This window comes from Eurosta solidaginis, chromosome 2 (assembly GCF_040869045.1).
Source record: "Eurosta solidaginis isolate ZX-2024a chromosome 2, ASM4086904v1, whole genome shotgun sequence".
Lineage (NCBI taxonomy): Eukaryota > Metazoa > Arthropoda > Insecta > Diptera > Tephritidae > Eurosta > Eurosta solidaginis.
This window is the reverse complement of record NC_090320.1, coordinates 242,510,210-242,532,471: the sequence shown is the minus strand read 5'-3', so window position 1 is coordinate 242,532,471 and position 22,262 is coordinate 242,510,210. Positions and strand designations below refer to the sequence as shown.

At 38.0% G+C, this 22,262-nt stretch overlaps 1 protein-coding gene and 2 long non-coding RNA genes across 3 annotated transcripts; 1 reads left to right on the top strand and 2 right to left on the bottom strand.

Annotated features, from left to right (window-relative positions):
• The first annotated feature begins 6,288 nt into the window (after window positions 1-6,288).
• LOC137242692 (uncharacterized) lies at window positions 6,289-9,324 on the top strand. The gene is made up of 4 exons (XR_010950340.1): window positions 6,289-6,573; window positions 6,639-6,943; window positions 7,031-7,181; window positions 9,187-9,324. It is a non-coding gene; the product is annotated as an uncharacterized lncRNA (long non-coding RNA).
• A 112-nt stretch (window positions 9,325-9,436) lies between these two features.
• On the bottom strand, window positions 9,437-11,328 carry LOC137242691 (uncharacterized). The gene is made up of 4 exons (XR_010950339.1): window positions 11,037-11,328; window positions 10,588-10,976; window positions 10,387-10,515; window positions 9,437-10,322 (listed from the first exon to the last, which is right to left on the bottom strand). It is a non-coding gene; the product is annotated as an uncharacterized lncRNA (long non-coding RNA).
• A 2,757-nt stretch (window positions 11,329-14,085) lies between these two features.
• On the bottom strand, window positions 14,086-16,295 carry LOC137240752 (heat shock protein 70-like). Its single transcript, XM_067767429.1, has one exon. It carries the CDS (start codon window positions 16,148-16,150, stop codon window positions 14,240-14,242), a length of 1,911 nt encoding a protein of 636 aa, XP_067623530.1. The 5' UTR covers window positions 16,151-16,295; the 3' UTR covers window positions 14,086-14,239.
• Window positions 16,296-22,262: the final 5,967 nt, after the last annotated feature.

Here is a 22,262-nt window from a genome sequence, read left to right as displayed (position 1 = left end):
AAAATATCGTTTTGATTTAACGAAGACTATTGAAATCAATGTTGTGAACATAAACGTCTACATTTTAAAAATTTTATCCAGAGTCCTTGTAAAATTTTAATTATGTAGATGCGCCGAGGATTATACGATTTTCACCTATGAGTTACGCAATGATATCCACTTAGACTGCTTATGATTTCGAGGGCGGCATCTTTGGCCAAATAGTCACTCCCTAACGTTTCAAGGTGTTTCTCTGGTGTAGCTCGGCAGCATATCGCGACAAAAACATCCGTTAGAAAGTCTTCGGAGCTACACCTAGAGCTTCTAGGAAACTGACGTCGACGAAGTTACATATGATTTCGAAGTCGCAGTCCTATAGCTTCTGTGATGGCATATGGTGTGAGGATCAGGAGGCGTGGTAGCGACTGGTGGTCGGGATTGCTACTGTTCGCACATCGGGAATTGTAGCTCTTAATCATCGGGGATTTTAACTCGAAAAAACTGGATTCGCCCTGTGCCACGAGAGTCATGAGTATTAATAGACCATTAATAGCAACCGTAAGCCGCCTTCGTGCATGACCGCCAAACAGCCACAAATGATTTAAAGAAATTGTGTTCGCGGCGATTGTTGGGAGTTACCCCAGGTGAAACTTTTGCACGAGATATACAGACAAAAGTTTGACCATTTTATGTATCTATATTTCTCTTCAGCAGACGCAGCAGTACCAACTCTAAAGACCGGTATTAGATTCGAAGTCTGTCTGGAGTAGGTGAACGAGGGACAATCCTTCCGCAAAGAGCTATTCCTGAAAATTTTTGAACAGTATGCGAGATCTTGAGGCAAAACCCCCGGATTTTTTCGAAATGTCCAACACGTTGATTTCCTTAGATACATACAAACAAAACCTTTCTTAAATATTATTTTTCTAAATAGAAAAAATCAAGCTCTTTAAACTAAGAACACCGGCGTATGCCGGCGCGCCGCCCCGCCCACGCCGCCGCCGCCGGTATATAATAGAGTCTACGCCGCCGCCGCTGGTAAAGTGATCGGCGTAAACCTCTAATAGCCAAGCGGCTATCAAGGCCTTCAGCTCAACTACAGTGCGATCGAGGGTGGTCTGGGAGTGCCTGACCTCGCTTGCGATTGCATCGAATTATTTTACAATTAAGATTATCTGGGTCCCGGGCCATAGTGATATCCCGGGTAACTGTCAAGCGGATCTCTTAGCCCGCATCGGTACAACTGAACCGGATGAAGATGGCTGTAGGGATTTCGGGATTCCGCTGGCCACCTGTGGATTGCTCCTCCATAGCTGGGCCTCGAGTCAGCTCAGCAAACGTTGGGCGGCCTCCACGTCTTGCAGGGTAGCAAGATCTTTCTGGCCGAAAGTAGATGGCAGGAGGTCTGCTGAAATAATCGGGTTCACTAAGGCTCACCTATCAATGGTCAATGGGGTTTTGACAGGGCACTGTCCCACGGGTATTCATGCGGTACGTCTCAATATACTGGAAACTATCCTGCTGCAGCTGTATGGAGGATGATGAGGTGGAATCACCAAATCAATTTATGCTTTATTGCCCAGCTTTTGCCTGACTAGGCGAAGGTACTTCGGTCGAGACTCACTTGGATCTCCCGAGGATTTATCCAAAGTTGAGATCGGTATCATTCGGAGCTTTATCGTTGCTACCCAACGATTCTCTAAGTCACTGTTATTTTTGGTGTATGTGGTATCACAACGGACCTTCGTGTTGTCCAAGTGAGCTATTCTTATCAAGGCAGCTACCACCTAACTTAACCTAACTTAACAGCCTCGATCACCTGTTCAATCGCTGTTCGATTAGTTAAATCATTTGCTAAATAGTGTTTTTCAAACCTTTTTGTAGACGACTGGTATATTGCATATTTACATATTTTAAAATGTTTGCAAACTTCGCTGTTCATATTTTATCTATTAACTATATTTTTTAAATGAGTATCAATATGTAGTCTGATTTTTTGTATACATATTTAAAAGAAAAGTTGATTTGAAACACGATTGGGTAATTCATGGCACTTCAGTTTAATAAGGACAATCAAAAAACAAACCTTTCTTCCATTCTCTGGCCATTCGCGACAGCCATTTCTCTGTATCTATCTATCTATCTATAAATCTTATAAAATAAAGTCGCTAAATCCCATGTATGCACATAACTTCACACAGAATGCTCCGATTTTAAAACGGTTTTTTGCATTTGAAAGCTTAGCTACGTGAGATGGTACAGTTAATATAACTTTAAAGATATATATTATAGGGGCGTGGCAAATTGCCAAAATGTAGTAAAAAATCATAAACATTTTGTTTACACAGCTATAACTCATAATCGGATGGATGGATTTAAAAAATGCATCAAAAAATACTTGATTCCTTTCTTATATCACCCAAATTGTTTAAACAAAAGTAACATTTTTACCAAAAAATTCGTGTGTGTGATTGTTCGGTGACAACTGTTCGCGCTAATTGCTATTGAGTTAGGTATGATGCGACACATACGTACATATGTACATAGCATTCGACGCGTTATTTAAATTCGCGCGTAGGTTTATAGGCATGTATAAATGTACATATGTATGTATTTTCATATCATATCAGCTTGACATAGGTATGTACATACATATTTATGTAACATAAATGGTTAATTGTTAATGCAACATAAATGGTTAATGCTTTGTTTTCACTATGTCAAAATCACTGACATCAAATACTGACATAACTGTCGTCATGGCGATTTGGTGTCAAATGTGTTTTCATTACATATTAAAAACTGGCATGAAGTCGATATAGCAGTGTGTGCCAAAGACTGTCATCAAATTGTGGTGTCAGTCGATTGACATCCAGTTTTCACCACTGACGTCAAACGTTAAGTAAATATTTTTGACAGCGATGGGGTCATTTCGGGATCATTTGGGGTGCCTACCGGCATTATTTCTGGTTGCTTTTCGGGTTCTGTCCGGGATCCCATCGGGGTCATTTCGTGACTTTTTCGGGATCATTTGGGGACCCTTTCGGCATCATTTCTGTAGGGTTTTGGGTATCCGTCCGGGATCCCGACGGGGTCATTTTGGGACCTTTTCTCGACTAATACGGGATCATTTGGGGTACCTTCCGGCATCATTTCTAGATGGTTTTGGGTATCCGTCCGGGATCCTGTCGGGGTCATTTCCGAACTTTTTCGCGACTAATACGGCATCATTTGGGGACCCTTTCGGCATCATTTCTGGAGGGTTTTAGGGATCCGTCCGGGATCCCATCAGGGTAATTTCGGGATCATTTGTGGTACCTCCCGGAATCATTTCTAAATGGTTTTGGGTATCCGTCCGGGATCCCGTCGGGGTAATTTCGGGACTTTTTAGAGACTAATACGGGATCATTTGGGGACCCTTTCGGCATCATTTCTGGAGGGTTTTAGGGATCCGTCCGGGATCCCATCAGGGTCATTTCGGGACTTTTTCGGGATCATTTGGGGTACCTTCCGGCATCATTTCTAGATGGTTTTGGGTATCCGTCCGGGATCCCGTGGGGGTCATTTCGGGACTTTTTCGAGACTAAAACGGGATCATTTGGGGACCCTTTCGGCATCATTTCTGGAGGGTTTTAGGGATCCGTCGGGGATCCCGTGGGGGTCATTTCGGGACTTTTTCGGAATCATTTATGGTACCTCCCGGAATCATTTCTAAATGGTTTTGGGTATCCGTCCGGGATCCCGTCGGGGTCATTTCGGGACTTTTTAGAGACTAATACGGGATCATTTGGGGACCCTTTCGGCATCATTTCTGGAAGGTTTTAGGGATCCGTCCGGAATCCCATCAGGGTAATTTCAGGACTTTTTCGGGATCATTTGGGGTACCTTCCGGCATCATTTCTAGATGGTTTTGGATATCCATCCGGGATCCCGTCGGGTTCATTTCGGGACTTTTTCGCGACTAATACGGGATATTTGGGAACCCTTTCGGCATCATTTCTGGAGGGTTTTAGGGATATTTTCTGGATGTTTTTTGAGATCCGTCCCTGAGCCCGTCAGGGTCATTTCGGAACTTTTCCGGGACTATTTCGGGATCATTTTGGTACCCTTCAGGGATCATTTCTGTGTGGTTCTCTGGATAAGTCTAGAATCGCGTCGTTGTCATTTCTGGTTTTTTGGGACTATTCCGGGAACTTTTGGAGACCCTTACGGGGCATTTCTGCATGGTTTTCGGGATCCGTCCGCGATATCGTCGGGGTCAATTCGTGGCTTTTTCTGGATAAATTCGGGATAATTTTTTGGATCCTATCAGGTTATCAGCTCATATAGATCTTTTTTTTTACTCATTTACAAAAATAAAGTGCATTAGACAGAAAAAAATGTTTTAACAGATACCTTGATAAGCAGGCTTACGTGAATAGCCCATACATTTCATTTTCTCCTTGCGGACGGGGCCGCGAGTAAATGCTAGTATATTTATAAAGAGAAAAGGAACTCACGCGGAAAGATCAGCGCAGGCTGTTCCATTTGGCAGATACCTCAAATCACGACATCTTTAAAATATCCGCCACTTCTTGCCATTGAGCCTCCCTCAAATTCCGGTCCCTGTATTGAGACGAAAGAAAATTCAAGGTCCCCTCCCTGACCTCTACTTCCTGCAATAGCCTCTACGTTTGCTCGGCTGTCCATTTTTCAGTCAGTTTTCTCACCCGCTTCCTTTTTTCAGTGGTACTACCGACTGGATGAACGAAAATTGCAGAATTTGAAGCTGACTTATCCATTACGTCCTCCAACTACTCCAACCCCAAACGGCAAATAAAATAAAAAAATAAATGTAAGGCGCGATAACCTCCGAAGAGATCTAAGGCCGAGCTTCTCTTCCAATTTGCGTCGTGCTCCTCTTGATTTTTCCCTACAAATTGGCCGGACGGGACCTACATATTTTATGCCGACTCCGAACGGCATCTGCAAAGCAGATGAGTTTTCACTGAGAGCTTTTCATGGCAGAAATACACCCGGAGTGCTTGCCAAACACTGCCGAGGGGCGACCCCGCTTAGAAAAATTTTCTTCTAATTGAAAAATCTTATTTCTAACATTTTGATGTTGCTTTGCCCGGGAGTTGAACCCAGGGCATACGGTGTGATAGGCGGAGCACGCTACCCATCACACCACGGTGGCCGCCACCCCAAACGGCAACCCTACTCAAAAATGTCGCTATTGTAATGCGGAGTGAAATACCTTTCGTTTGATACCCACGTCGGCATATCTCATGCAATATTTTTTTAATTTCGAATAGGTGGCAACCTTGTGAGACATTCTGAGTGGCAACACCTAAGTAGAAAGTCTTAGAAGGTGATACATTATCTCTGTGCCAAATTTCATTTAAATCGGTTGAGCCGTTCCCGAGATCGTTCGGCTATACAAACAAACAAGAATTGCTCGTTTAATGAGAGATTTGACAGCATGTTGGCAAATCTTTTTTGTGTGTCAAACGTTTCCAACAGCGCAAACTGAAATTTGGTCGTTTTCACTGACACTATTTGGCAGCCCGTTTTCATTATTTTGGCAACATTTGACGACATATATGCCATAATGAAAACGGAGCTTAAGAATGCATACATCTATTGAAAAATAATCTTTCGTTAAAAATATTAAACATTTCCTTAAAATTCTTCAAAAAAGTTTTATTTTTAACAATTGTTTTTGTTTTTATCGGCCTATTGATAAATGATTCAAGGTTCGATTCGAGCTCAAGGCCAGAACAATAATTTTTTTCTAATGATAATTATTGTTATTTTTTAATTTTTCTAAATTTGAAAAATTGTATTTTGTTTTTGGAATAGTAAGTACAAAATTTTTCAGACAACCTGCAATAGCTGCGCAGATAGATCCATTTCGAAGGGTGCTAAGACTTCATCATCAGTACGCTTGTGACTTATAACCATAAAGCCATAACCAAATAAATCAGCTGTTCGAACCTACCTTATGGAAAGGAATGTAATCGATTAATGGTGCCATACAATAACGTTAACGCCATAGCCAATCTATTGGTTTTTGGTTCCTAGCCATATCCATAACCTAAAAATATTTGAGTTGCTGAATTTAATAACTTTTTGTAGATTTTCTTCATTGTTTTGGATACGTTATGACCATGGTACAATTACCAGGTAAAAGCATCAGAGTTGCATTTTACATGTTTTTTCATTCGAAGGTGGTCATAAAATGTCAAACTTTGTTTATGTTTACATTTTTCGTTTATTTACTTTTGATGTGAAAATTTCTTAATGCAGTGGTTTTTAAATGTTTTGCAAATTTTTGTAAAGAAAACAGAATTTACTTGTGTTTTGTGCATATTTAAATATGGGAAAGTGTTGTTTGTGCAATATTAGAAGGGAGAAAGCGGGTGTGAAGCTTTTCACAGTCCCGCAAGATCCAAGGAAGAGAAAAAATTGGGAAAAGGCTTGTGGCGTTAAGTTTCCCCAAAACGGCTTCATTTGCTCGCTCCATTTTCAAGCCTCTGACCTAATTGTGGGAGCGCAGTGAGTAAATTTGATGCCCAATTCCACTCCGTCGCTATATTTACCGGCTTTTATGTAAGTATTCAGTTTCCCGATTGGTGCAAGATAAAAAATGAAATATAATTTTATTTATGACTTAGGAGTACTAATCAAGAGTTTGTTAAAAACGAAAGTTGTCTCGTCGTCCATAACCGTAATTCCTACGGTGATCTACCAAAATTTCGGACAATACTTTCGCCGCTACAAAGTGAACCTTTCATCTCTAATATGAAAGAAAATTAAGATAATATATGCAAGTTATTTGATAAAGTCCCTTCTACATGTTTGGTTTTTTTTGTTTAAGTGACACGTTTGGAGCGAAAAGCCAATACTTGGCACGGAAAAACTGCAGCACACAAACGGATATACATGATGTTCAACAAATAAGCTGTGAAACCCAGACGCAGTAAGTTCCCGTAGTTTATTCACTTTACATTTTAGTCTTTCTAATACCTCATATAAATTTAATTTATTTGGTGAAATATTACTCCAGTGTGCAATGGAATCAGAAATTACCCGCTTGAGGGTGGAAAATCTTAAGCTACGTGAGGAGAATGAAAAATTGAAAGGAAATATTGCCAACACGGCCATCGTAATGTCTGCCGTGGAGTCTGAAGGACAGATGCAGAAGACGTTGCTACGTGGTAAGTGTTTTCCGTTACCTTGTATTGTATATATACTAATTGGCATGCGTAGAACTTAGGAGTAAAGTACCACAGCTTTTATTTGTGCATAGAACTTGGGATTGGGCTTAAAACCATTTATGTATTCAACATTGCAAATTAAAACAAAATAGTTCCCACCCAGTATTTATTGAAAGTTTTGATCATAAAATATTTAAATATCATACCCCAAGATGATTAAAAACGTTCAAATTTAAAAGCATTTTCTGTTCGAAAATTAACGTATCGTCTAGAGAAAAATGTACCATAAATGTGATTATTCTTGAATTTATTCTTGAATATTTTGGGATGCCATTATAATGCATTTATTCTTCATATCTCATTCAAAATAGGATACTACATAATAATCTTATTTCATCAGGGGAAGAAAGCATGCAAAAGTGAGCTATTCGAACCACAGCTAACTCGCAAAAACTTGACCGATATACACCTGCGACTGCGGGATGTTGAAGCCGTATCCAGGTATGTCAAGATAGTTTCACTTACCTGGGGTTCAAATAGCTCACAACCTATGTATTGTCCAATCGTTATGTATTTTCTGGGAAGCTGAAGGAGGTGTAGGTTTTCGAAGTCCCCTCCCTCGGTTCAAAGGTTAGAATAAGCCACCACAGGTTAAGTTTCCAAAAGAGGAGAAAATGTGGGGAAAATAGATTGGGAATATTTTTTTATTACTACCTTTGTTCAACTCTTTTATCTTAATATGCGCTTTTTTGTTTGTTAGACAAAACCGTAAGATGGAAGTGGAATGACATATCGAAGGCAATATGCCTTCACGCATCTGGACCCAGAGCTTATAGGCATTTATACCAAAATGGGTTTCCACTGCCACATGTTAGCACTCTGCAAAGATGGTGTCGAAAAGTGCCTGTATGTGAAGGTATATTGCATATCTCATTAGACCTTATGCGCAACATAAGTGAACTTTCGGCACAAGAAAAAGTGTGTGTATTGGCATTCGATGAGATGAAAGTGGCTGAAGTGTATGAGTACGAATGCAATGGAGACTTCGTGCGGCAACCAGCGAAGCTTGTCCAAGTGGTAATGGCAAGGGGGTTGTATAAGAGCTGGAAACAACCAGTCTTTTATGATTTCGATTGCAAGATCGATGCTAAAGTGCTCAAAAATATAATATTATCGGTACAGGGCGCTGGCTTTCCCGTCGTTGCAACAGTTTGTGATATGGGAACGTCAAACCAAAGTTTGTGGAGGAACCTTGGTGCTACTATAGGTAAAAGTCGCGTTCCAAAAATGTAAAGTTCTTTCCTGCTACATCATAACATTTATAGATCGACCATGGTTTCCTAATCCAGAGTACGCAGAAGAAAAAATTTTCACCTTTGCTGACGCTCCACATTTATTAAAACTAATAAGGAATCATTATATCAAAACCGGCCTGAAATACATTTTAATAAGCTTTTTCCGTCTAACTCTGCCCTACCCCTCTACACTTTTTCCTAATCTTTTTATTCACTCCTCCCTCCGTCTTTTTCGCTTTATCTCCATCTTCGACTCATTCTATCTCTTTCTCAGTCTCCTCTCTTTTCTCTTTTCTCAAGTTTTTCTCCTTCTTCTTCATCTCTTATTGCCAGTCCCAGAGGGTGGTATGTATTTTGTTCCAGTTCCATTCCGAGTCTCAGTCCCAGTCCCACTCCGAGTCTCAGTCTCAGTCCCAGTCCTAGTCCTAATCCCAGTCCCATTATATCCATATTGTATAAACACATTCTAGGGGTACCCGGGTCCACGTTTTGTTCTCAAGACCCTAGGCACGTAGCGAAAAAAAGGTAGACGTTGGCCGATTCTCAGACCTACCCAATACGATCACAAAATTTCATGAGAATCGGGTCAGCCGTTTCGGAGGAGTTAAGCCTCTAAAACCGTGACAGAAGAATTTTATATATTAGATAAATTTACTTTTGGATTATTTATATCCTTATTATTATATTATTAAAATTATGGTTATTTTCAGGGCAATACATAGAAAAAAGGGAATGACAAGAAACCAAAACCGGAGTATAACCGATACGGAAACACTCCAAACCGAACTTTTGCCATAGCAGGTAACGATACCAGATCCGGCCTAAAACCGAAATTGATACAAAAGCCTCCTGATTGTTAGAGCAAAGACGAATTTAATTTGTTGTGAAAATTTCATATTTCGCAGTTTTTTCAAACATTTTACGAATTAATACATTAAAAATTCTTTCTGTGAAATGAAATTGTGATATTTTAAATTTATTGTGAAATCAAAAAGTATGTAAACATATTAATAACAAATATCAATCTAATGTTTACACGGAAATGAGTTTTAGTCTCAGAAAAACATTTTGTGAGGAAGCTTCGAATTAATTACACAAACAAAAAATAAATTGAAAGAAAAACATGCCCTACTACATCGTAAGCTTGCATTTTCATTAATCTTCATACTAGGTACAATTGCATGTTTTCCATCGCATCAGCAATTTTATGACTTTACACCAGCATTATAATTCCTTTCGTCATGAGCGGTAGGCGTTTCAGTAGTGTTGTCCTCAATTTGCTTTTCCAAATTTGTCGTTTCACTGCTTGTATTAGTTGCATTTGGAACTTCTTCAGCCATCTTCACGTTAACCAAAGAACGTTTGGTAGTAGTGCAGTTTGGGGGCCCCACCCTAAAGTTGGGCCAAGATTTTTGAGTGAGGTATAAAAAGACGCGTATTAATCTCGAGAACAATAATCCGAAGGCGGAAAAGAAAAATTTTATCTCTGTCCGGAGATATTTGCAGTTGAATTTGGCGATTTGCATATGGTTGTTGTTCTGTTGTACCCACAAAAAAAATTGTGCATCACCGTGGCGGTTTTTCGTTATTATCTTTTGAACGGGTAAAAAAAGTTAACTTCCGCTTTCGGATTATTGATCTAGACGTGAATACGCGTCTTTTGATACCTCACTAAAAAAAAGGACAAATTTTAGGGTGGGGTCCCTAAACTGCAAAATTACCGAACGTTTTTTATTATCTTTTTTCCACTATCTTCCGCAACGCGATTTCGCAGCCTTTTTAGGGGTTTTCTTTTACGTTCATGAACTGATTTTGTCTTACTGACGTCCGTTATAGTGGAATGCTCCTGTAAAACCAAAATGAATATTATCTTTTTTTTATTATTTATGCAATTTTGTGTTACAACTCACTTTAAAAGGTCTTTCTTCTTTTGTTTTGCAACCAATTTCACCAGCGCATTTAACAGCACCACATAAACAAACTTTTATCTCATTACCCAACAGATCATCCCAATGATAATTGAAGGTAAGCTCTGTGTCCTACAAAATAAATTTTAAACAATAACTTAACACTCTTAATATATATTTGAAGCTAGAGATAAGCGCTCTTACCGCTGGTATATCTTTTATAGCAAAAAGTCCTATGCGATTTAATCCATTTACGGACTACTTTTGTGTCTCACAATTTCGCACAAGTAATTTCTCAATAGGACTTATAAACTTTTTACTTGCTACAGCTAATGTAGTCGGTGAAGGCGATACTGCCTGGTTACGTGTACGTCTCGTAGTCGTTGCATCAGTCAAAAGCTTACTATCGCTACCGCCTATATCTGGACTTGTAGTATGTATAAGCAATTCGCGGCGCCGTGTTCTTCTTTTTTGAAGTCACCCATCACTTTCGCTACCGTTATATGCAGCACCAGTTCCTGTTGGCGGTGTTGTAAATCCAATATATTTTGGGCTTAAATCCGAATACAATTCGGCCAGTAGGTCACGTTTTCCTTAAAAACCAAAACAACTATCAGAAAGATAACTACAAATTGTTAAGGCAAATAGCTTACATGCAGCACCAAATCAGTACAGGTACATTACCATTACGTATACCACGCTCTTGTCCAGATCCACCATGTATATAAAGTGCCCAAATACCCTTTGGACCATATAATTTATGGCCAAATATTGGCATTAAATCAATGTTAATTGTATTAATTGGAATTTTGCCAACTGCGTGTGCTGCGTCGGTGTGAAAGAATATATTTCGTGAGCGGCAAAGATTCATCTATGGGCAGAAAACCAACTTTTACCAGTTAATTTTCTGTTTAGTTTTCGGTTTGTTGACAAAAATTACAAATGACATTTCTTCTTCCATCACTTTTGACAGCAAAAATTGAAAGACCGATTGACAGTTTATGTTCCAGCGGCAACAACAAAATACACGGGAGGGTTGCATTTTTGCTAATGCTTCTACCTGGTAATTGTACCATGGTTATGACTAAGAGACTTATTTTTTGTGGAATATGCGTTTTTTTGCGTTTACTTCATTTTTATGAAATTTTCACGATTTTTAGGTTAAGGCACCATTAATCGATCACATTGAGATGGTTATGGATATGGGTATGGTTATGACTATGGCGTTAGGGTTAAGGAAGTTTAATTTGGCTTTTAGGCACGCTGCGCTAACCATTTAGCTATACAGCGGTGGTTTGTTTGACTGGCAAATTTGCTACTTCTATTTCTTTTACCAACTATATTTATTCAGTGTTGCGCCATCTGTTGCAAATCACTGATAATGCTGGATTTTTGTTTATTGTCAATTACTTTGTTTGACATTCCAAAGTGCTTATTATTGTTCCGGCCTTGAGCTCGAATCGAACCTTGAATCAGTTTTATTTTTTTGGTATTTTTGCATGTATCGCCATCACTACATATTATAAAACAAATTCGCTTTTTCTGTCCAATGTCCCTTTGAATGCTTAAACCTTTAAAACTACGCAACAGATTTTCATGCGCTTTTTTTTTAATAGAGTGATTGAAGTTTGTAGATCGTATAATAACATCCATTAAATAGTGGAGAAATACTGTTATTTTTGAAGTTTTTAATGTGATGCATATATGTACATATATAGAGAAAGTGGTGTTAGTTACACTATTTATAACTCAAGAACGAATGAACAGATTTGCTGAAAATTGGTGGAGGGGTAGCTTAGAACCAGGAGACAGACATAGAATACTTTTTATCCCGTTCTGGATAGGGTCTTGAGATCACAACGTGAACCTGGGTAATCCTGGGATATTTTTGTAAAATGTGGGCATCAAATGGAATCTGTTTATGCGTACTTTGATAAGGGGTATTTTTCGTACCCGTGGGTGACTAGGGTATCGAGATATAGGCCAAAATGGGGACTCCGGTACCCCTAGAATGTCTTTATAGAATATGGATAACAAATGAAATCTGTTGATGAGTGCTTTATTACAGGGTAGTATTCATACCTATTGGTGACTAGGGTCTCGAGATTGAGGCCAAAACGTGGACCCTGATACCCCTAGAAAGTGTTTATACAAGAAGGATAACAAATGAAAGCTGTTGATGAGTGCTTTAGTACAAGGTAATTTTCATATCTGTTTGTGACTAGGGTCTTGAGATATAGGCCAAAACGTGGACCAGGGTAACACTAGGATTTGTTTTTACATTATGGGTATCAAATTAAAGCTGTTGATGTGTGCTTTAGTACAGAGTAATAAGAAACGTATAAGGCTTGATGATGATTGTTTTTTATATGTTTCCACGTCAAAAACAACATGTCGATGTCGAAGTGCTTGGACGTATTTGCCCCGCAAAAGTATCTAACACATACTTGAAAGCATCCTTATTAAGACGAAAGTTTTTTTTGAACCTAAATATGAAAATAAGTCATTAAACTTTACCACTTTTAAGTTCAATTTCTTCCAATTCGTCACTCATCTCAAATTAATTACACAAATCTCGCAATATTTGCCTTTCCATTCTCGCCTGGCCATTTTCGTATGCGTTGCTTTCCAACTCCACAAATAATGCCGCGGCTATTGATTCCATTATAATAGACAGCTATAATTTGTGTCTGTTCGTTGGGTTCAGTTATATGCCAAAGCAAGCTGCCGGAGTAGAGGAAGTTGAAGCGAAAACGTAAACAATCCTTGCGGAAAGAATAAATAAATCTTCATAAAGTATTTTAGGCCAGTGCAATGAAATTAGCATCCATAAAATTCAGAAAATGTCAACTATATTCGTGCAGGAATCCGTTTTAACAAAACTTGGTGGCCACGGCCACGGAACTGGCCAAAAGAACGACAAAAACACACATACATTATGAAAGCACTTCACTCAAAAAAATATAACACTGTGGCAATATATTCTATTGCTTTTTTTGTACAAAATGGCGTGCATCATAAAATCTAACGTTTTTCAGTGTTTTTTACAAATTTTCTTTAATTTATTTTGTTCCAATGTTCACACATTCCGTACAAACAGCTGATTTCGAAAAATCATTTGCTCTTCCTCTTCTAATTACGATTCCGTCCTAATTCAGAATAGCCAACTTCGATTAAAACGGAGCGTAGAACGGGGACGTTATCGAAATGCTGAAGAGGGGTGATTATTTTATATAAAGTTTAACATAATATCAATTCATAAACCAATCTCGCCTCACCAGGTTTTGTAACTCCAAGTATATAATCCAAAATGTTGGGGGGTGACATTACTTGCATTTTGGCTGAGAAGCTTTTCTTGGTAGAAATTTCAAAACGGCAGCCAATATAGGGTGATATTTCACTCAGCTATGGCTATCATAGCACCATATCACAATAGATTATATTTGGTCACGTCACATCGAATGTCACCCCAAACATTTTTGATTTTACATGTACGTGGAGTTATTTGGTACAAATATGTCCAATAGCTGAAACCGATGTTATATGGTGTGATCCATGAATGTATGTATATATGTAGAAATGCACTGCTCAAGCAAACCATTCGACCTACAACACCATCAAACTTGAATGCAAAAATAAAAATCTACGACCGCCATACCCACAACCTCCCACCCAAGTCAGAATAAAATAATAGAAACTTAATTTTTAATTAAAAAAAAATTAATACTTTGTTCTATATTTTCAGTCTTTTTATACAAAAAAAAAAAAATAATTTGTTACTAGAAACTATTGAATTTTATATCACAACTAAATTTATTTACATATTTCCCAGTACTAACGTCTAAAGGGTACAAATTTAATCTACTTCCTCCACTGTTGGACCACTGCATCCACCACCGAATCCACCAGCCTGTTGACCACAAGATGCTCCTTGACCGCTACCGCCGTGTAATTTTGTCATAACCGGTGAACAAAGTTTGGTCAATGTATTCATCTTGTCCTCGTATTCTTCCTTATCGGCCAACGTGTTTGCATCGAGCCACTTGATGGTGTCTTCACAAGCCTTTAATGCATCGCTCTTCTCCTTATCACTCAGCTTGTCACCAGCACCGTCCAATGCTTGCTTAACGCCAAATACATAACTCTCCAAATTATTTCTAGCCGCTATCTTATCGCGTTGTCGTTCATCTTCTTCAGCATATCGCTCTGCTTCATTAACCATACGATCAATTTCGGCTTGTGATAGACGTCCTTTGTCGTTCTTGATGGTGATATTCTTAGCATTGCCAGAACTCATTTCCTTCGCCGATACATTGAGTATACCATTGGCGTCCAAATCGAAAGTTACTTCAATCTGAGGCACTCCACGTGGTGCTGGCGGTATACCAGATAGATCGAACGTGCCCAAACGATTATTGTCTTTGGTCATGACACGTTCACCTTCAAACACCTGGATTGTGACGCCAGGTTGATTGTCGGAATATGTGGAGAATGTTTGCGTTTGCTTACATGGAATGCGACAATTTCGTTCGATGATTTTCGTCATAACACCACCAGCAGTTTCGATACCCAATGACAGTGGCGCTACATCAACCAGTAGGACATCTTGAATTTCGCTGCTCTTGTCGCCACTCAAAATAGCTGCTTGAACGGCTGCACCATATGCCACAGCCTCATCCGGATTGATGGAAAGATTTAGACTCTTGCCACAGAAGAACGACTGCAATAGACTCTGCACTTTTGGTATACGCGTTGAACCACCAACGAGTACGATATCATGAATTTGGTTCTTGTCCATCTTTGCATCATTCAATGCCTTCTCCACCGGCTCCAAAGTCTGACGGAACAAGTCTCCACATAATTCTTCGAAGCGCGCTCTTGTTACTTTTGTATAGTAATCGATTCCTTCGAACAGTGCATCGATTTCAATAGTAGCCTCTGTGCTGGATGACAAGGTGCGTTTCGCTCTTTCGGCAGCTGTGCGTAGACGACGCAATGCTCTAGGATTTGAACGTAGATCTTTCTTGTATTTGCGCTTAAACTCATCCGCCAAATGATTTACAAGTCGGTTGTCGAAATCTTCACCACCTAAATGTGTATCACCAGCAGTCGCACGCACTTCGAATAGTGAACCCTCGTCGATGGTTAGGATTGATACATCGAATGTGCCGCCACCCAAATCGAAGATTAATACATTACGTTCACCTTTCAAATTCTTATCGAGTCCATATGCCAACGCAGCTGCTGTGGGTTCGTTAATAATTCGCAGCACATTCAAACCAGCTATTCGTCCGGCATCTTTTGTTGCTTGCCTCTGTGAATCATTGAAATACGCTGGCACTGTGATTACAGCATCGCTCACTGTTGTACCCAAATATGCTTCAGCCGTTTCCTTCATTTTGGTCAACACCATTGAACTGATTTCCTCTGGCGCGAAACGTTTGTTCTCACCCTTGTATTCAACGCATATCTTGGGTTTACCACAATCGTTAACCACTTTAAATGGCCAGTGTTTCACATCTTCCATTATTTTTGGATCATCATATTTGCGTCCAATCAATCGTTTCGCATCGAAAACTGTGTTCTTTGGATTCATAGCCACCTGGTTCTTTGCTGCATCACCTATCAGTCGCTCTGAATCTGTAAATGCCACATAACTTGGTGTTGTGCGATTTCCTTGGTCATTAGCGATGATCTCCACTTTGCCATGTTGGAAAACACCAACGCAGGAGTATGTTGTTCCCAAATCAATACCAATTGCTACCATTTTATCTTCTTGTGTTTTGCTTTAATACTTCACTATAATTTTCAAATAAATACTTTTGTTAAAAGTTCGCGTTTGTTTTGTTTTGCACAATCTCTTTAAGAGTTGTTTATTGTTTGCTTGTTTATTTACTTCTGATGCCAAAAGCGTTTTGCGCCGGTATTTATACTAAATCGGCTCTTCACGGAACTTTCCTGATTCTCTTTCTAGAAATTTCTGCGTTATGCTGGCATCATCCCGAACAGCTGGCATTGAAGTCTCCTCACTTTTTTATGCCTTGCTCACAAATGCATGCATGGCTCCGCCTCTAATGCTCTTTTATGACAGTGCACAGTGTGGCAAGCATGGTGATGATGATGAAAATAAAATTAGGTAAAGAAGTTGGAAATATGTTTTCCTTTGATTTTCTAAAACTAGACTCTAAGTTTATGGTGGAATTACCGGGTGAAGTAAATAAACAAAGACAGAAGTTGTAAGCAATATGAAACGGTAGGGATGTATTTGCAGCGGTGAGAAGAGCGTAAAATTTTTACCCGCTTTGGAAAAATAGGAGCAGAAAAATTAATACCTTGCTACGAAGGCCATTATAGAAACTGTTTTTTTCAGCATATCAGTGTCACCTAACGCCAATACAAAAGGGGATATAGAGGACCAGTGCGAGTGCGGCATCGAATAAAATGAAAGTAAAATTCAATAATGCGTCTAAAGTAAACTTACCTCAACTTCAACTGAAGGAAGCTTTCATCGAAAAACCGGACATAAAAGGGAGAGGTGTTATCCATTATTTAGTTGAGCTATAGTAACTTTGCGCACTCAAATGGGTTTCGGGTTCGGTGAAATGTTTCCTTAAAAATGCATTGATATTGCCATCTGCTGATTTTTCGTTGAGAGTCGGAACTAACACATATGCCCTTCTAATATATAATACAAGCTAGATCAGAAGATCCCCCAAAACTCCTGACAGCTGAATTCATGATGTATTACTAATATTGCCAAGTTACTAATTACTAAAATATGCCAGGGGATATACTAGCCCCGCGGCAATCGGCCTAGAACCAGAAGATGCTGATACGATCGTGCCGGATTCATATATTCTAAATTACAATCCATAACTGTAACATTACTCTTATCATCGTGGTCTAATTTTTAGGGCAAAACAACAACAGTGAGTTACAATTTTGTTTTAGCGAAGTTTTTTCATAAATAAGGTGTAATACGACTGGTGTTCTTGATGCAGGAATGCCAAACCATTTCTCGAAAGTCTTCAGTAGCGCTGCACAGGCGAAAATCCTTGTTGGATATGACGTGAATACAAATAGTTTGTTTTAACAAAGACCTGTTTCAATTTTTGTATAAAGGAAACAGCAACAATATGAACCTAATAGTTAAGCACGGCCTTACTTATGAAAGCCAACACGAAAGATACTCAAATGATGAATATCTGTAATTAAATCGAGTAAATGTCCATCGATATTCACCTACTAGTTTATTTAAAAAAAGTACTAAAACTACCCTATTTTACCCCTGAAAAATGCAAAAAAAAAAATACTTTTTCGGGGACAACATTGGTGAAAATTGTTCAGATAGCCGAATGGCAGAACAAAGAAGAATTTAGAGCGAGACAATTGGCGACTTACTTCACCTGGTTATTCCACCATGCTCTAACTTTTACAATTTTTTTTTTAAATTTGAAAAAAAAACCAACATAAACAATTTAATTATGAATTATGACGGATTTATGATCTGCAAACTTACCACTTTGGTTTATATGCTTTTGATGGAAGAAGTAAGCAAACCACTGCCGAGACGCAGCTCGCTTAGAAACGCAACACTCACATTTAGAAGAAGAAATTTTGGAAGTTTAACAAGCCGTTGAAGATATTACATTGAAATTATGCACAGACACTATTTTTGCGTGACCCGTCCCTTACTCTTTCCAAAATACTCTTAATGACATAAGTCGAACAAAATTCTCCCAATCCGAACGAAATTTAGTATACAATTTTTGCTTCATTGCTACAACTGTAAAACTGTATTTTACCCGCTCAAGTTCATTAGAGATAGCCTCTGTATTCCTTAATACGATTATTATTCTAAGCATTATATGATGCCAGTAATTTTTGATGGTATTATACAAACTAGATCAGAAGATTCCCCAAAACTCCTGACAGCTGAACTCATGATGTACACCTATCCCCGATTTACACGGTACTTGTTTTACACGATTTCGCTTTTACACGGTTCATAAATCAGCAAAATTTGAAAAACTCCGAAGATTCACAAATCATTAAAAACCTTTCTGAGTCCCTTGGCAACACTGATTGCAATATTGAGGGATTCCCCTTATTGTGAATATGTATGTACATAGCCAAACGCAGAGTACATATGTAGTTCATGCGGAAGGAAAATTCTTTTGATGAAAATTTGAACAAAAAGATATAATTTTTACTATTATTGCGAGTTTTTTTGGTTTGAGCTGGTAAGTTATAGATTGAATTATCTTTTCGTGAACCTTCATTAAAATGTTTTAGTTTTGTTTTATTTAAATAAATGACTGAATTGGGTAGTTTTTTCGCTTTACACGGTTTTATATAGGAAAACGAAGATTTCACTTTACACGGTTTTGTCTGGTGCCGATCTTCCGTGTAAATGGAAGGATAGGTGTATTAATAATATTACCAAGTTATTAATTACTAAAATATGGCAGGGGATATACTAGCCCCGCGGCAATCGGCCTAGAACCAGAAGATGCTGATCTGATCGAGCCGGATTCATATATTCTAAATTACAATCCATAACTGTAACATTACTCTTATCACAGTGGTCTAATTTTTAGGGCAAAACAACAACAGTGAGTTACAATTTTTATATTTTGTAACTATATTTAGAAATCCATTGTTTTAGCGAAGTTTTTACATAAATAAGGTGTAATACGACAGTTTTGGTGTTCTTGATGCAGGAATGACAAAACCATTTCTCGAAAGTCTTCAGTAGCGCTGCACAGGCAAAAATCCTTGTTGGATATGACGTGAATATAAATAGTTTGTTTTAATAAAGACCTGTTTCAATTTATATGTAATGGAAACATCAACAATATGAACCTAATAGTAAAGCACGGACTTACTTATGAAAGCCAACACGAAATATACTCAAATGATGAATATCTGTAATTAAATCCAGTAAAGATCCATCGCAATTCACCTACTAGTTTATTTCAAAAAAGTACTAAAACTACCAAATTTTACCCCTGAAAAAAGCAAAAAAAAAAGACTTTTTTGGGGACAACATTGGTGAAAATTTTTTAGATAGCCGAATGACAGAACAAAGAAGAATTTAGAGCGAGACAATTTGCGGCTTACTTCACCTGGTTATTCCACCATGCTCTAAGTTTTACAATTTCTTTTGAAATTAAAAAAAAAAAAACACAACATAAACAATTTAATTATGAATTATGCCCGAATTATGATCTGCAAACTGACCACTTTTCGTTTAGCAGCTTTTCATGGCAGAGAGTTTGTCAAACCACTGCCGAGGCGCAGCTTAGAAACGCAGCACCCACATTTAGAAGAATAAATGTTGGAAGTTTAACAAGCCGTTAAAGATATTATATTGAAATTAGGTGCAGGCTGAGTGAACGTATCAAAATCGGCTAAAGCTCTAACCTTAATAAAATTTGCAATAACTTCATGGTATTTAACAACATTTGTCTGATATTTTACCTCAGTAGTTGTATGATTGAGCTAAGAACAAAACTTAAACAAATTTTGAAAATAGGCGTGAACCGCCCCTTACTCTTTCCAAAATAATTTTAATGACATAAGTCGAACAAAATTCTCCCACTCCGAACGAAATTTAGCATGAAAATTTGTTCACTGCTACAACTGTTAAACTGCATTTTACCCGCTCAAGTTCATTAGTCGCATCTGTTTAATACGATTGTTATTCTAAGCATTTTATGATGCCAGTAATTTTCGATGTTAATAGAAATGCTACACTGTGTATAGTATGGTGCAAAGGGAATCAATATAAAAAGCAAAAGTGCCACACTTACATACTTACTCATAGCAGCTTAAACTCTTAGCGTGTCCTCTCTGCTTTCAATGTTCTCTCTCACTACAATTCAGTAGTCTATACCGCCAACAACAATAGCTAATGAGAACGCGATTATCAACTAAACTAAAGAGAATATGAATACGTGTGAAATGAGTGTGCACAATTGTGCCACTCTTTGCAGATGTCTGCTCTAGAAATTTCTATGACATGCTAACAGCTGCCAATTATATCTGAGATCTCTTTTTATACCTTTCATGAACACGAAATGGTATACTTAGTTTAGTCGGCTTTAGAAAAATTGTTATTAAATACAGTAATGGCCACAAATTTTACAGAACTTTCACGACCATTCGAAGATTTTTGGAAAATAGCTCAGTTAGAATTATTTTTATCTTATACAACCGACTACATTACCGATTGTTCAAACTGAGTTACTTGTTTTTTTTTTTAAAAGGTGTTCAGAAATAATATAGGTTCTATTAATTATTATAAATATGTTTCGAATTTTCGGTTGATGTTGATCATGTGAGTTAAAAGAAACCTTGCGTTAGTAGTTTAAGTTTTCCAGCGTACTCAAATCTTGCAATCCGGCCATGATGCACAATGATATGGCAGAAGCGAGTCACAAACGTAAAGCTCTTCGAAAAAACTCGAGTCCCAAGTCGTTCACTAATGTTTGTGCTATAAATGGCAGAGGGAAAATGAGAGCCAAGAAGAATTTAAAAAGTTAGCAGATTGCAGGGACAGCCCTGAAATATGTTAATACGGTACGGAAAATCCCAAAAAAGTGTTCAAGATAAGCTTATAGATGTATCTATCGAGGATATCACCCAACACGTGAGCAGTGATTGCCAGGTATTACTCTGAGATTTAAGCAGGTATGATAATGCAAAGACTTGGTCTCCCTTGATACTCCCACTTGCCATCAGTTATCGTGAAAAAGGATAACTAGCGGGATGTAAGAAGAAAATCTTAAAAGCACAATCGTTATGAATAATAATGAGGTGTTAGATGACAATTATTCAATTTCATTAGAGTCGCCAGATTAGGCAGTTGCAATACACTTTCCTTACTCAAAGTTATTTTGAAGTTTGTTCCACGTACATATGTAGTTCATGTGGAAGGAAAATTCTTTTGATGAAAATTTGAACAAAAAGATATAATTTTTACTATTATTGCGAGTTTTTTTGGTTTGAGCTGGTAAGTTATCGATTGAATTATCTTTTCGTGAACCTTCATTAAAATGTTTTAGTTTTGTTTTATTTAAATAAATGACTGAATTGGGTAGTTTTTTCGCTTTACACGGTTTTATATAGGAAAACGAAGATTTCACTTTACACGGTTTTGTCTGGTGCCGATCTTCCGTGTAAATGGGGGGATAGGTGTATTAATAATATTACCAAGTTATTAATTACTAAAATATGCCAGGGGATATACTAGCCCCGCGGCAATCGGCCTAGAACCAGAAGATGCTGATCCGATCGAGCCGGATTCATATACATATTCTAAATTACAATCCATAACTGTAACATTACTCTTATCACAGTGGTCTAATTTTTAGGGCAAAACAACAACAGTGAGTTACAATTTTTATATTTTGTAACTATATTTAGAAATCCATTGTTTTAGCGAAGTTTTTACATAAATAAGGTGTAATACGACAGTTTTGGTGTTCTTGATGCAGAAATGACAAAACCATTTCTCGAAAGTCTTCAGTAGCGCTGCACAGGCAAAAATCCTTGTTGGATATGACGTGAATATAAATAGTTTAATTAAAGACCTGTTTCAATTTATATGTAATGGAAACATCAACAATATGAACCTAATAGTAAAGCACGGACTTACTTATGAAAGCCAACACGAAATATACTCAAATGATGAATATCTGTAATTAAATCCAGTAAAGATCCATCGCAATTCACCTACTAGTTTATTTCAAAAAAGTACTAAAACTACCAAATTTTACCCCTGAAAAAAGCAAAAAAAACACTTTTTGGGGACAACATTGGTGAACATTTTTCAGATAGCCGAATGACAGAACAAAGAAGAATTTAGAGCGAGA

Bases quoted from the DNA above. Each gene is read 5' to 3' on its own strand.
- LOC137240752 (XM_067767429.1), bottom strand. From the start codon at position 16,150: ATGGTAGCAATTGGTATTGATTTGGGAACAACATACTCCTGCGTTGGT.